The following is a 16,386-nucleotide window of genomic DNA, read 5'->3' as shown; positions in this document are numbered from 1 at the left end:
TTTATAAGAAGTTTCTTTCATCAATTATTTAAAGTATAGGAAAGACATGCCAATTTCCTTTATGTTATCAAAATAAAGCTTGATTCCTTAGCATCTCAATTATGTTTTCTGTTTTGTTTTGTTTAATGTTAGGACTTAAATATATTTAACATTACATCCTGCATGGTCATTATTTGTTTGGATTCTTGAACCATGTATGGCCAGTGGGAGTCTCCTCCAGTTGGTGTCAAAGTTCTTTTAACTCGATCCCAGCAATCCTTGATAGCTTCCTTAATTTCTGGTAGAATGGGGTCATCATTTCCATTTCATGCCTCAGACATGGAGTCAGCCATTGCTATGAGGAACCCAGGTCAATCTTCATGGGAAGCGATATTCAGAGATCTCAGTATCGAAAACATTTTAACATTTGATTTATTATCCATTTTTTAACATAAGCAAATTGTGTGTGTGTTTCTCTCTCTCTCTCTCTCAAATAATTGGTAGTATATTTACATACATTTCTTCATCTCTTATTTTTTTTTAATATCTGTTGAAGGTCACCCTGTATCAGTGTTCTACCCTCCTTTTCATAATCATTTTGTACTCAATTGCATGGCAGCACCATGTTATGTCAACAGTCCCTACAATGGACATTTGCCACTGTAAGTAACACTTCCATGAGTAGACTTGTGCATAGTGTCATAAATTTGCCTCACCTAACGTTGTAATTGTGTCTGGTTGCCAACATCACATGACTAATGAGTGCTGAGCTGTTGTTTAGCTTCTGAGTCCAGGTTTAGATTTCTTGTCCCCTTACTATCCCAGAACAACCAAAGCATTGGGCTTGGAATGAAGTCAGCACAGAAGTATTGCTGACCTGAGTCGCAGATGAAAGTTTACTCTGACTTTGATTAATAAAATAAAGAATAGTCTTTTTCAATTACTACTTAATAAATGCAGTTTTAGGAAGAAAGCAACTTTCAACACTTAGGTCCAGCAGAGGAAAACCATAGCTCTTGGTGGTACAAGACTTAGGATGCATCATTTCTTGCTATGCTTAAAGCTATAGCTGACCTTTTATAGGGACAGACGGACATGCAAGTCATTGAGACTTCTCATTCAGGTCTTACAAACCAATCACTTAGGTCACCTTTGTATGAGAGAACCATGCATTTTTGTTTGTTTCTTTCTGAAGCCATGGGAATAGTCTAAAAAGATGAAAGCTGGTATTATTAGGAAGGTAATTATCTAGACTATATTCGAAACTGCTAGAGTCCAGGGCTCATGTGTCAAAGACAATTTCTGAAGCTATTTTCCATCAGTCCAGGTTGTTGCCTCTAGGTAGTCTAACACTTCTACTCTTCAAACTCTGTATATCCTCCCAGAGAAAGAAACGTGACCATCGTTCATGGCCACATTTAACCCATGAAGCCATATTTCCCTTTGATACCTTCATTGAAAATAATGGATCAAAATTTGCCTCTTGTTTCATTGTACACTAAGTAAACTGTTGAGTTTGACCTTGACCATGCATTGGGCATATGAGCATTGACTAGAATGTAGCTCCAAAAGGATGAGATTTTTAGCTTTTTAAATTATCAGTGAATTCCAGTGTCAAAGTGCTTGGCACAAAGTGATGCTCCATAAGAAGTTAAATGGGTGGGTAGATAGATGAATCAATAGATAATTTGAGTTCCAGAAATTTGAATAGAAAACACTGATTTGAAACTTGAGAAGTGCTTCACTAGGTCCTGACTTTAGGCAAAAATTACCGAGTTTTTCATCTTGCTTTTTTTTTCTGTCTTCCACCTTTGAAAATCCTCTCCTTTCTACAGACCTTTTCAACCAGAGATCTAGAACTATGCCTCTCTTCTTTCCCACCCTCACCTGAAGTCCAGATCTCTTAGTAGAGCAGATATCAACGGTGTATTGGGAGGAAGGAAAACACTAAGATTATCAATAACTAGCTAATGATATTTAGCTTTCAGAAAAAGTTTTCTAGGAGTCAAAAGTCTCAGTCAAATTAAGATGGTTCTGGGGACCAAATTGAGACCAGTTACAGTGAAGTGGAGGATATAAGGCCTGTTCTGATCCCTTGTTATTTCCTAAAATCAAAGAAGCAAGCTTCCAAAAGATGGTCTCTGTGATGCAAAGTCTTGTCAAGTGCAGCCCCCATATCACCCCTGCCATCTTGGCTTTGGGTCTAGCTTCCATAGGGTATCTCAGATCCTTCCAGCTGCCATCTGCCCCACACAATCACTGGCATGTCCTGACTCCCAGGAGTAATTTCCTGTCCAGTCCTTTGTGTCCTCCTAGCAGAATTTCATTTGCCTTTTTCAGAAGATTTGCCTCCCATTGTCCCCCTTTCTATTTGTGCTCCAGAATTCTTGGCTGCCCATACTAGGTATTAAATACGTCGTTATCCCCTCTCTCCTGAGAGGTCAGGGACCCAGGAGGATAACTCAGCATATTTTCCCTTTCCTGGGCTTCCATACCCAACTTCAAAGCAGCATATTGGTAGGAAGAGGTTGGTGTGGGAGTGGCTTATTTCTAAATGGGAGGGTGTCAAAGAGGACATGTCCTGATATGGCCTCAATTCTTCCTACCAGCACAGCAGTCACTGATCTTGTCCTTTGACAGCAGCCAACTCAGCCACATAAGGGCTGTTGACTTTGTCTGCTGTGAGCCCTCAGGGCAGCAGACATTTCTGAGAGAGACTGTGGAGTCTGACCTGGGACAAACCTCCTGGTTATGTTTTATGTGAACATATCAGTGAGTATCCTCCCCTGCCCCAGTGGTTGTCTACCTCAAGTCACATTCATAGCACTGGCCAGAGCTATTGATTGGAAGCAAGTTGGAACCTAGTAAGCATTTGCCCAACCTTTTTTTTTTTTCATTTTTCTTTTATTATTCATATGTGCATACAAGGCTTGGGTCATTTCTCCCCCCTGCCCCCACCCCCTCCCTTACCATCCACTCGCCCCCCTCCCCCCCTCAATACCCAGCAGAAACTATTTTGCCCTTATCTCTAATTTTGTTGTAGAGAGAGTATAAGCAATAATAGGAAGGACCAAGGGTTTTTGCTGGTTGAGATAAGGATAGCTATACAGGGAGTTGACTCACATTGATTTCCTGTGCGTGGGTGTTACCTTCTAGGTTAATTCTTTTTGATCTCACCTTTTCTCTAGTTCCTGGTCCCCTTTTCCTATTGGCCTCAGTTGCTTTTAAGGTATCTGCTTTAGTTTCTCTGCATTAAGGGCAACAAATGTTAGCTAGTTTTTTAGTTGTCTTACCTATCGTCCCCCCTCCCTTGTGTGCTCTCGCTTTTATCATGTGCTTATAGTCCAATCCCCTTGCCCAACCTTTTTGTAAAAATGTAGAAACTGCTTCCTGAGAGATAAATAGAGCTGATGCTTACTGACTTAGTGCCAACTGCCAAGTCCTGTGATAAGTTCTGTATTTATTGTAGAAGTTCACTTTATACAGAGTGAAAAACATGACTCATATATATATACATATAACTTATAAATTAAATTTTATGAATTGTAAATTATTTTTGTCTGGTAGAAAAAATACAACACCAAAAATTACAGCTTTATATATATTATGTATACATGTATATTCTAGCAAGCACTCTACCACTTGAATCATGCCCCAGCCTTCATATATGAAAGTCATTATATGTGTATAAAATATAATAGATATGTAATGAGCATGAATCACAGATCTATTTGGTTAAAAAGGAACCAGCAAGATGGAAAAACTGGTACATAGAGCAACAGAGGCTGAGAAGTATATATAGTCAGCCAACAAAGGAATGTTAAAATAAGTTTGCTAAGTCACATTCAAAATTAGTGTCATTTAGTTCACTCAGTCTACAAGCCCTATTGTTTTAGTCTGTTTTTCAGGTAGGGTCTCATACCTTTTGCAAAGGCCAGTCTTGGACCATTAGCCTCCTACCTGTGCCTCCCACATAGCTGGGATTCCAGGTATGAGCCACCATGCCTGACTCCCCTTATGAGTACATTCTAGCAGGGAAGATGCACAGTCAACACATTAATACAATGGTGGGAAGTATTTTAAATTTAAGGAACCATAGGACAAAAAAATATACCCAAAGACAAGAAACTGCATCCAACTACATTTCTTGCAATGGTTCTCAATTTTGTGTATCAAATGCTTGTAGGGGCTGAGGTTGTAGCTCAGTGATAGAGCACTTCCTTAACACACTTGGTAGCACCACCACTAAAAAAAAGTTTATAATCTTGTTTATACTTGAATCTGATATTGAGTGACTGGACCTATGGGGGAGCCATTGATATTTTCTTTAGGGTTCATGGGCAATGCTGATGCAATACAGACATTAATGGTCTTGCTTTACATCAATACTGTAATAAATGTCCAAAGTCAAGGGATAAAGTAGTTCAGAGAAAGGGGCTTTGATTCAGGTGTTGAAGGAGCTGTCAGAGAAAAATGATCTTATGGTGTTTTGATAGACAAGTAAAGCTTAGCCAAGTGAAGAAAGTAAAGGAGAAGACACAAAGAAAGCCTTTTAAATAACAAAGCAACCACGGAGATCATGGGTTTGATACAAAATAAAGTCAAACTACTGTTACCCAACCATAGGATGAATGTTCCAGATGCAGAGTAGAAAGTTTGTTTCCTAATCACAGATCAATATTAAAAGGTAAAAAAGAAACTTTCCTAGAAGTGATCTCAGTGTATTCTAGGAGGTAATTAAAAATGCTTACCAATAGGAAATGAACATTGCTTGTCAGTTGATAAGTAAAGTGATGTCACTCACCTTGAAGGAAGTTCTTCCTCATGTGTTTTGGTTCAAAGGGGAACAAAACCCACTTCTCTGTCACATGGAGCAAGAGTAATTAAATCTGATGCTTTTAAAATAGTAATACAAAATCACGGATGGGAGTTGAAGCAATAATAAATATTAGTTTAATAAGCCAGAATTCATTTGTGGGTATAGAGAGATCCTGAATCCTCTGTATAACCTACCTGGTCCATACTGCCATGTGATATTGAATGATGAAATTCAAGTCACTAATTGCTTTTTACTTTTCCTGCTTCTGAACTTCAGGACAAGCTTGAGTGATGAGATTTTTTTTTTTTTCTCTTTCCTGAATAAGCTGAGACCTAAACAATACATATACTGTGTGTGTCTTAATACGCTTTGGTTTTAGGTTCACAAAAAAATTGAATGAAAAGAACAGAGTTGCCAGCTAGTCAGATTTCCCCTTCATCCCAACACTCTTTCCCTTATTGTTAACACCTTCAGTAATGTGATTTAGTTATTATAGATGATAAGCAAATAATCATCCATTATCATTGGCTAAATTCATAGTTTGCATAGGGGTCTGCACTTGCATTTTTAGTATTTCTCAGTTTCAGAGTACCTTCAAACTTGGCCCCATTCCTTCTGTCATTCTGGCCTAGGAAGAGAACCTGCTAGAATAACCAGTCACGGTCTCCTTATTCCTCAAAATCACCCAGCAACCTAAGGAGTAACTGCCCATCAGTTGTACCCTCTGTCACCATTCATGACTGACAGGACAAGGTTTTATCTAAGTCAGTTTCAGTGAAACTCATGGTCACAGTTTGTGGGGTGTCACAGTGAAGAATCTTGTATAGCCTGTGCATAGACTGCATTCAGACTTTTTCGCCCTTTTCTTTGAAAATAATTATAACGGATAAGTTCATTATTAAACCTCCTAAGACCCAAGATGGTGTTTAGAGATTTCATATGTTGCTGACTGGTCTTTTTAATCTGAGCTCTAGCCAAATGGAACTATCTGTCATTGCATCTGCACTCCTTGCGATTTTATTTTTGGACTACCCTGTAGTGCCTGCTCACTCAGAGAGCTGCTTCTAATACCTTTATTGAGCCGCAGGCTCTAGATTTTAAATCGACAAAAGAAATTCTCAATGTGCCCTCCAAGTAGGTGTCACAGTGTCTCATCTGTATTTCTACCCTCGTTTTGTTGTATATCCCACCCCACAGGATGCCCTTCTCATACCTCTTCTAACCTTCCCTCTCTCCTTGCTTTCCTCCCAGCCATTTCTGTCTCTGTAAACAGAGAATCTTTCTAGTCAAGATCCCTCCCAATGCCTTTCCATGTCACAGCTTGCATGAAACTCTGTCCTGATTGCATGCCGACCCCAGAACCCATTCCTGTGCCCTGCTCCTGCATGTTCTCAAGTCATGTCATTGTCCTGTACAAACACTTTAGTGGCTTCTCAGTGTAATTTGAACTAAATCCTAATGCCCCACTTTGGCATGCAGTGCCCTGCACCATGCTCTGTTCTCCAGGATTGTACCCTTCCCTCTCCCCCTAACTACCTTGCTTCATTCATAGCTGGTCAGGTTGTTTGAGTCACTAGAGCAGAGATTCTCAAATTAGTCCATATAACCCCAGGGGTCTATAAGTCAGTTTTCCTAATGATACTAAAATGTTATTTGCTTTTCCCTTCACTGTGTTGACAATTGCGTTGGTGGTGCAAAAGCAGTGGTGAGGAACACTGCTGATGCCTTATCAACCAAAGCAGCGGTACCAAACAAACCATATGAGTAAATCGCTATTCCTCATGGCCACACATTTGCTGCTTCAAAACTGCCATCGTGACTGAATCCTTTCCCTGATGAAGCAGTAGTAGGAATCATTCATTTTAACTTATGGTTCTTGAGTGAACACATTTTCAGTATTCTGTGTAGTGAAATGTAAAGTGTAAGTACATGTAAAGTGCTTGGATTATATAACAAAAGAAGAGACTTTATGAGAAGAGACTTGTATGACTGAGTTGCCAACTGAATTAGCCTTTTCCATTTTAATGGAACACCATTTTTTACATTTTTATTAACATATATTAGTTGTACGGGGGGGTTATTGTGATGTTTACATACGTGCTTAGAATGTATCTTAGTTATGTTCACCCCCTACATAGCTCTCCTTCATTTTCCCTGTCCCCTTCTTAGAACAATTTCTACAGATTTCATTCTTCTACTTTCATACACATATGCAAACTACCTCGACCACATTTTCCCTCCTTCACCCTCTCCATTTATCTTCCCCCCATACACTGGTACCCACCATTTTTAATGGAAAGAATAATGACAAGCTAAGATTTTACTCGATAGAACAACCAACAGACAGTCAAATTTAGATATTTCATGGATGTTTTCCAGAAAATGAGCAAAGAGAACTTTTGCTTTAAGAAAATCAATGGACATTATAATTCTCCAGTATTAGAATTTGAGATTTCAACTTAACACTTAAACTGGGAAGTTTTCTGACAGTTTATCACCTAGAGACTTTTTTGGTTGCATTCATCAACATTCATCAGTGATAAGATATTTTTACATATCATATAATAAAATTGGCCAACATTTGAATTACTTACATATTTCAGTAACCAAATATTTTTAAATGACCAATGTATGATTGCTCTTAAAACTCTCATACATAAGGGACTCTTTGATGAGCAAGGAAGACCAATTGTAGTAAAGTATAAAAAAGTTCGTTGATGTGCTCTCTAATTTTAGATTACTACCAACTTTTAAGAAAATACCACCCTGGTCTTTGGTACAGTATCAGAGAAGACTATCCACATTTTTCTGAAAAATCTGTTAAAGTATTCCTCCCTTTTCCAAAACATATCTGTAGGAAGCTAGATTTTCTCCATGTACTTCAACCAAAACAATAATTCCCAATGGTTGAATACAGAAACATAAACCAGAATCCAACATCCTCTATGAAAATGTAAGAGATTTGCAATACTATAATGTTAGGTGTTTTGTTTTGTTTTGTTTTTTGGTGGTGGTACTGGTTGTTGAACTCAGGGCCTCACATTTGCTGGAAGATGCTCTACCACTTGAATCACTCTGCCAGTTCCTCTATTCCTTTGTTTGGGGAAATATGGATGTTTTCACAAGTGTATTGTTTCAGTTAGCTTGTAATGAGTTTATTATAATTATTTTTAATGAATTAACAGATACTTTACAACCACAGTTTCAGTACACATCAATAGATACAACACACTTGCATAAACAAAATCTCTTTGGAGTCTGCAACAATGTTTAAGATTATAAAGACGTGAAAACAAAACTTGGGACCTTCGTGACAGCTAAACCAACTAATAAGGTCTTCTGGTCTAAAATTCCATATTAGATCACCTGACAGAATGTGTGTGAATACTGCCTAAGTACCTCGGAAGTGGAAAAATACATTATTTCTGAAAGACTGAAATTATTGTATTCAAGGGTGGGACAACTTTACAATGCTATGTGCGTGAGATCAGGAGTGAAAGGTAGACCCTCCCTTTTCTCCTTCTCTTCTTTCCTTTTCTTCCTTTCATCCCACATTCAGTCCAATTATTAGCCCTGACTCATTCTCTAGATTCATTTTTCCTGTTTTCTTCCTCTTCTGCTAGATAATTGTTTTATGACAGTCCCATTTCAAAAAAATTATTTGTTTTATTATTTGGGTTTTTTTTATTTTTTAATTAGCATACATTAGTTGTACAGGGAAATTTTATTGAGACAATTTACATATGTGCTTACAATGTATCTTAATTAGATTCACCCCCTCCATCATTCTTCCTCATCCTTCTTTCCCCTTCTTAGAACAATTTCAACAAGTTTCATTGTTTTATTTTCATACCAGTGTACAAAGTACATTGACCATATTCACCTTCCTTTGCCCTCTCCAATTACCCTCCCCTCCATTCTAGTGCCCTCCCCTGGACAGACCTGTTTTATGTTCCTGGCCCTCATTTTTTAAAGTGTAACCTGATTGATCAGGAGGGTTTTTGCCTTGGCATTTCACATATGTATATATTGTACTTTAATCAGATTAACTCCCTATTACTCACTCTTTCTCTTTCACCCTGCTATTCTATTATTCATCAATTTTCAGTGTGTTTCATTATGCTATTTTCATACACAGATGCAAGGTATTTCCATATTATTCACACTCTATCATTCTCTTTTCCTCTCTCTCCTCCCCATAGTGGCCTGGGACAGATGGACTTCTCAATCAATATCCATATTCTGCCTCCAAGATCGCTTCCCTTAGGTTCTAGAACTATTTGTGATAATATCATATGGTTGTCTTAGGTCTCTATTCTTTCTTTCCTGCCCAAATAGATTGTTATGAATAACATGATTTAGAAATTCAGAATTAATTTTGCATTAGAGATAACAAGCTGCTGCCCAGAAATTAATGGGAAAAAAAGATAAGAATTTTATACAGAGATTAATTCATTTTTTTCTAAAGCATTTCCTGGGAAGGGAATGTAGCTCAGTGGTAGAGTATATACTTAGCATGCATAAGCCCTAACTTCAATCCCCAGCACCAAAACAGACAAACAAACACTAATTACAATGTACATACAGTATGTACATCTGTGACTTCACAGATCTTTTGGCTTAGAACAAGTTTTACTTAAAAAAAAAGCAATTTGAAATGTACTTAATCGAAAGTATAAATAGTAGCACCATTTATGTATGGGGAGGCCATACTCACACAGGCACTACTTGAATGGTGAAGGTTGGGAAGCCATGGTACAAAGGGTCTGCCAGTGTTCCAGCCTCATGGTAACTCTCCACCTTCAGTACTTTTTTCAATTTCCATTTCAGAATTATTTGCATTTTTCCATGACGAAGTCTCTTCATTTGATTTTTCCCTCAAGCCAAATGAATAAAATTCACTTAAAATATCTTTTTCAGAATACATTATATAAATGCATATAATATTAGAAGATATGAAGAATTTTACGTAAGTAAGTAAATATTTGGTTAAGGTGATATGATTTCTAAATTTTCTAGAAGCAAGACTCCATTTAGGGTAGAAAAAAATTTAGTGTGATTTTAGGAAGAAGATACTGTGTTAATAAAATTAATGGCCCAATGTAAAATTTTAATAGCTTTAAGGAAAAGAAGTTAAATAAACATTGCCCTAATCACTCTACATTAAATGATGATTTTTAAAATACTTGTTGATTTTACATTTTTGCCAATTTTCTACACTGAAGAGGTTTTTTTAGTACTTTTTTCCTAAATGATAATAGCCTTTAAAAAAAACAAATGTGTAGCTCATACTATTAGATTGCAATTTATAGAAGTGATGTTATAATACAAGTAGGAAGGACTTCATCTAGTGTATAATCAGAACATCACTTGTACCCAATGACAGCTTTCTGCTCCCTCTCACCTATCCTCAGAATGTCACCAAGCTAGATTCATTCTTTAGGGTAAGCATGGCTTCCTTCTTCTTGTATGATACAGTTGCTGCTGAGCTAGGGGGCATTTTAACCAGCAAACAGCTTAGTAAATATGCTCACTTTGGTGACCAGAAAAAGTCACATGTGTCTTTTGGGAAAGCATTTGGCTGCAGTGACATGAACAAGTAGGAATTCATTTTTTGTTCATGTCATGAAAAGATGAGTTTTTACAAACATTTGTTTATTTATTCAAAAATACAATGGCCAGCATCTCTGTGACATTCTTGGCCTTTCTTTCATGGTCACAAAATAAGTGCCGTGGCTCCAGACAATACATTTGTATTCTCAGTAGTGAAAGGGGACAAGAGGAAAGGGAAAAGTGACATTTGTAAGGATGGTGCTTTTAATGAGGACTCAAATGTGTCACCACAAGTCCTCCCTAGTTGTGTAACATTATCAGGTGGCCACCCATACTTGCAAGGCAACTGAGAAATGAGTGATGGGCTTTCCAGACTCTAAGATGGAAAGGCCAAGCAAAAGGAGGATATAGAACACCACATTCATGTAACTTCAAAAGACTTTGTAAATAAGAAAAAAAAGGAGTGTTGAAGGAAGATAAAAGATGAGTGAAAGGAAAGAAGAACTAAATAGCCATAATGTTTTCAATAGTTTTTATTATTGAATTTTTATGCCAGATATGTGCTTAGCATATATTGTCCAGTCTGATCCTCACAAAAACCCTGTAAGTAGATAGCACTATCCCCTGTTTTCAGAGGACAAAACCAGTGAGCTTCCTGCCTAAGGTTTTGCTATAAAACTAGAGTTTGACTTGAGCTGGGTTTAACTTGAGCCTGCCCTGGCTTCAGCTTTGCTTCTCCTGAGACCAGTGCCTAGAACATGTGATTTTCCCTATACTGTAGATCTATCTCACACTCATCCTGAGTGCTGCACTGAATTACAAACAGCCTGAAATGCTGTGGGAATTTTCAGACCGTGGTTAATGAGGTAGATTAAACCAAGGATGCTTGAATCGTTGTAGCAAAAGCTGCTGCAGCACTTTCTTTTGCAGTAAGGACTTTTCATCTTTTCTGATCTTGGAACTCATTACTGCAGTTCTGAATTCTGACCTTGATATGCAAGTGGACTCTGAACATATTAGATGCTGTTAGATGGACTGCTATTTTAGGAGATTCTCTTTGTAAGTCTGGCTTGTTTGTTTATTTAGAGTTGTGCTGTCAGTGTCAGCCACTCTGGGCCAATTATTTCAGTTTGTTCATGCAAGGTCACCTTCTGGGGTCAATCCTACCTAAGTCAGTTAACTTTTACCAGGAGATAAACTCTGTGCCACACACTGATTCTTAGGCTAGCTGTTTTGATGAGCTTCAAAGAGTTTTTTCACTCATGGATTTGGCAAAGAATGTAAGAAAGATGAATATGTGTTACTGACTTGAGAGCTAAGATTGTACCTTGGCAATTTTATATCTCCAAAGTATGGTATTCATTAAGCTTTCAATAAGTTAATATATTCATTCAACAAATGCTTGTTTAGACCCCACTATGTGCCAGGCACTAAAAGTGAAGGTAAATGTGGTTCCTACACTTTTGACCATATGTTCTTGTAGGGAGGTAGGTAATGAAAAAAAGCAAAGTTTTTAAATAAAGAAGACCCAAATGTGTTCCAGCAGGAGAATGGATAAATTCTACTACAGTCATATATACAAAACTATTCAGCAATTAGGATGAACAAGTTTTTGCCACATCTTATATATGTGACTGTGCTGATATCAAATTGAAATAAATGCAAAACTGAGCCTGATAGAAGTCAGGCTCTTGGTCACCATTGAAGTAGGACTTTGGGGACATGCAGGAGCTTCTGGGGTCTGGGTAATGTTCTTTATCTTGATATAAGTGTTTGTTACGTGGGAAAGTTGATTTTGTGATGTGTGTTTTTCTATGTGCATGTTATAATTCAATCCAACACATTTATCTTAGAGAAGGTAAGTGCCTACTGTAATCATAGCCATGTAGAAAATGCACTGATCAGGACAATGAGAAAGGATTAGCTTGGGGATACTACTTTAGAGTGAGGAGTGGGGGAAGACCCTCCTGGATACATGAGGGCTGAACCCCCAAGTGGAAATTGTGGGGAGAATGAAAAGAGGGGAGTCCCAGCAAGGTAACAGTCAGGGCAAAGGTTCTATGACAACAGGAGGAGTGGTAAAAGGCCAGCATGCTGGAGTAGGATAAGCAAAGAGCAGGGAGGATCAAGACAAAGGGAAGAGTGACAGAGCTACATCAGGGAGGACCTTGAACTGTGCAGTTTGTGGCCTTTTGTGCTAGGTGATGTGCCAAGATACTAAAGGACAAAACCCCATTTCCTTTTCATCTTTCTGGTAGCCCTGAGAGGTGGGTCTTGCAATCTCCACTTTTACATGAGAAATCAAGGCTTAGTGAATATAGCTCGCTCAAAGTCACCCAGCATGGAAGTGATTTGATTTGAATCCACTCTCTTTGACCTCAAGGCTGTGTTCTCAACACTAATCCAAAACTCTGCCTCTGAGAGCTAATGTTTAAATAACTACTGTACAAGGCATAGACAAGTTTGTCTTTGCCCAGTGAGACAGAACTAGAGTTGACTAAGTAAATGTTATACTTATTTAACTAGCAGTGATACAACAGTCAATGTGAACTAACCAGTGGCAATAACAGGCTGAAACTTATCTTGCCACATGAGTCCTACCCCAGCTCTCTTACAGCTGGGAGCTCAATGTGTCCAGGGAAGTGTGGGATGTTTTGTGTGGCGTTGTGATACGTGTTCTCTGCACTTGACTGAATGAAGGTCCTTTTTCTTTTGGGGGTTTTGTATTCTGCAGTCTCCTGTAAAATCCTAAATATACTTTGGTACGCTCTTTTGTATGCTTTTTCCTTTCTATCTTGACTAAAAGCTACTAGAGGACCAGTTCTCATTCCTTAGGATTCCTGCTGCCTGGTCCTGACCAATGAGTTTATTGGTTGAGTGTATTTTCTTTTCCCTGAGCCTCAGAATCTGGTGTAGGGCTGGAAGGGTGGTGAGTATTTTGTAAATACTTGTGAATAAATGAGCACTATATTTCTTTAAGGAAAGGTTAGAGAGATGATAAATTTGGCCTGGGTCAACAACCAATCTTTATCATTCAGATAGTGTGTGAATAATTTTATTTCAATTATTTGAGTATTTAAGACAAAAGCAAGGTTTAGTAGTCCATCCCAACCCACCCTGCCTCCAAAATCTCTTAAAGGTGAGATTGAACCTATTGTGGAAGAATTCTGAGGACAAAATTCTGCAAAATAGTTTGTTTTATACTATAAAGATTTGTGAGTTAAGTCAGTCATACCTAGCCTTGCTTAAGAGAAATTCATGTTATAGTATCATTTTCTGAGTAAGTCAAGGGCTGCCTCATAGTTCAGTCCAAATAGTTTCAAGCACATATAAAATAACTGATTTTTCTTTTAAACTCCTTTTATACAATATTCCTTGATCTGAACAGCTGGAGAGTTTAAGTGAAGTGAGGTAAAAGTGAGTTTGTTCCGTGCTCAAGGCCTATGCCATCCAATATGGTAGCCACACTGGGAGGACTCTGAGCTGAGATGTGTTATAAGGATAGAATGCACCAGATTCTCAAAAGACAGCATTGAAATGGGGGAAAAAATCTCAATAATTTATATAGAGACTACATGTTGAATTGGTGGTATTTTGGATATTGGATTAAGGAAAGTATGTTAAAGTTTATTTCACCTGTCTTAAGTTTTTTTTTTTGATGTGGCTATGAGAAGATTCAAAATTACAAACATGGCTAGCATTGAACAATAGCTTTCTAGAACATAACAAGTATGAATCTCATAAATGCCTATCCCTATTTATTTGCTCTTGACTCCACTACTTTCCCAATTCTCCCAAAGTTACAACTATCAACTAAAGCAACCCAGGTGCCATTTGTGTTTATTCAGAAAACTCTGGGTGGGAGCAGGGGGTTGTTTCCTGATTGAGTCAAAAACTCAAGCCTGTCTTGAGTCTCCTATGGTTTTAGACTATTTTCTACTTGTATTCAGTCCACATGGTGAAAGCACTTTAAATTTATATAGAAACTCATTTTTAATTGCTAGAGACGATTGTCTGATTTACTGTATACAACACGATGCTTTGTGGAAAGGTTAAGTCTAGCTGATTATCAAAGACATCACCTCACATAAATAGCATTTCTCTGGTGAAAATACTTAACCTATACTCTTCATAGTTTTTAAGCACACAGTATCTCATCATCAGCTATATTAACTATGCTGTGAAAGAAATCAGAAATTATTAATTAAAAAAAAACCTCATTTTGCTTCACTGAATAGCCACTAACTATCCCAAGACAGTGAGTAATTAAGGTGATCACTATTTTCCAAATGAGAAAAAGGGTGAGATGAAATTTATTTATTTAAGCCCAACCCTGTTCCAGAAAGGCTTTAACTTTCTGATCAGCCCAAAATATAAGTGGCTTTTCCCAGATGACATGGTGGCCAACAGAACTGGTACTGGGATGCTCTTACTTTTTCTACAAGAACAGTTGGTTCTCAGACACAGTGCCCCATCATTAATTTTGTACAAAATGCTTACTTTTTAAAAAGTGAAAATGTGTTATCTTTTCAAAGTTCAGTTTAGCTGCCCTTTCATATAAATTTTTTATTTAAATTAGAACTGTTTAAAGGATATCCAAAATATATAAACTTTTTTTTCATATACTTCATTTATTTATCCAGCACTAACTGAGTGCCTGCCACATGTAAGGCATTAAGTTAAGCCCTGGAGAAATGGTGATGCACAAAAAGGCAGATCAGCTAACAAATTAAATTACAGCTAACAAGTAGTTAAACAAATGGTGTGCTATAGAATCACATATCAGGAATGCTTATTAGTGCTGCTCTGTTCAGACTGAGGATGTTGGGACATAACAGACAAGGGTGGAGGAAGGAATGCAGGTGGCACTCTTCTTGTGGGAACATTTCCCTAAGAGGGAAAGCAAGGTGTGATTGAGAAGGCAGGGGATTACACATTACCTACTTCACAAATCATGCCACTTCCCCAAGTGTACCTAAATTTCACCTGTCATGGTCATGGATGTACTGCAGATATTTCAGACACCTGCAGGAGTTGTGCAGTGAAGTGTTCACTATGAGATGTTTAACAATTATCCCTTTAAAAAATTTTAATTAAAAAATGTAACCTGCTTTGTAGCACTTGCCAATTTTCAGCTGCTGGCAAGACATTATGGAATAAGGAAGAGATTGAGGTGGTACCCCAACTTATGAATACCATATGCATAAGTAATCACAAGTAAACAGATAACAATAAAGTATGGCAAAATAGGAAGGCAGCAATGAAACTTGAGTATAACAAATGCACTATGTTTGTTTTTTAACATAATGTACTTAACTATCATTTATATTATTTTTAACAATGTGTTTAACACCAGCTCACAAATGTTTGTGCACATCTGACCATCAGCTCTCATATACCAATGGGCTGGTGTCTTCAGCCATGTAACCATGACCCTGTCTACAACAAGTTCTCACTGTCCTCCCTCTCTTTCTGTTTCTTGCAGATCAGCAAACAGCAGCTACAGACAGTCAAGGACCGGTTTCAGGCTTTCCTCAATGGGGAGACCCAAATTGTGGCTGATGAAGCCTTCATGAATGCTGTCCAGAGCTACTACGAGGTAAGAACCACCCTTTAGAGGAAGGTCAGGGTTGCCCAAGTCATAGGTTCAGAGGCTCTGGCTGCTGATCAGAAGGAACAGCAGCCTTGGTTGAGACAAAAGGATCCGTGATGTGTTATAAACGTTCAGGAATAGTAGTATTTTGTTTTAGGGAAAACTATAAATAGTAGCTGCTGTTTTCTAACTGATTTTTATACCAGACAATGTCATTCAAGGATGCATAACACTTTAATGAGTTAGATCCTGATAATATTTTTATTTTATTCATGAAGAGACTGAGACTCAGAGAGGTTAAACCAATTACTCAAGGCTACACAGCTTTTAAAATATCATAAACTAGGACTTTGAATCCAGAGCATTTTCTCACTTAATTACACCATTTCCAATAGATGTTAGCATCTCCCAAGGACATCACTAGCTTCCTTGTTCTTTCAAT

General features: G+C 37.8%; 1 protein-coding gene across 12 annotated transcripts in view; it reads left to right on the top strand.

Moving 5' to 3' along the window:
• The window catches only part of Cadps (calcium dependent secretion activator), a 450,183-nt gene that overhangs the window by 86,716 nt on the left and 347,081 nt on the right, over positions 1-16,386 (top strand). For all 12 annotated transcript variants that reach the window (XM_074044111.1, XM_020172817.2, XM_074044112.1 and 9 more), the window contains exon 2: positions 15,837-15,950. In XM_074044111.1, the coding sequence (XP_073900212.1) occupies positions 15,837-15,950 (114 nt within the window). The remainder of the gene's footprint in view (positions 1-15,836; positions 15,951-16,386) is intronic.

This window comes from Castor canadensis, chromosome 10 (genome assembly GCF_047511655.1).
Source record: "Castor canadensis chromosome 10, mCasCan1.hap1v2, whole genome shotgun sequence".
Taxonomy (NCBI): Eukaryota; Metazoa; Chordata; class Mammalia; order Rodentia; family Castoridae; genus Castor; species Castor canadensis.
This window is presented reverse-complemented; position numbering and strand designations above follow the sequence as displayed.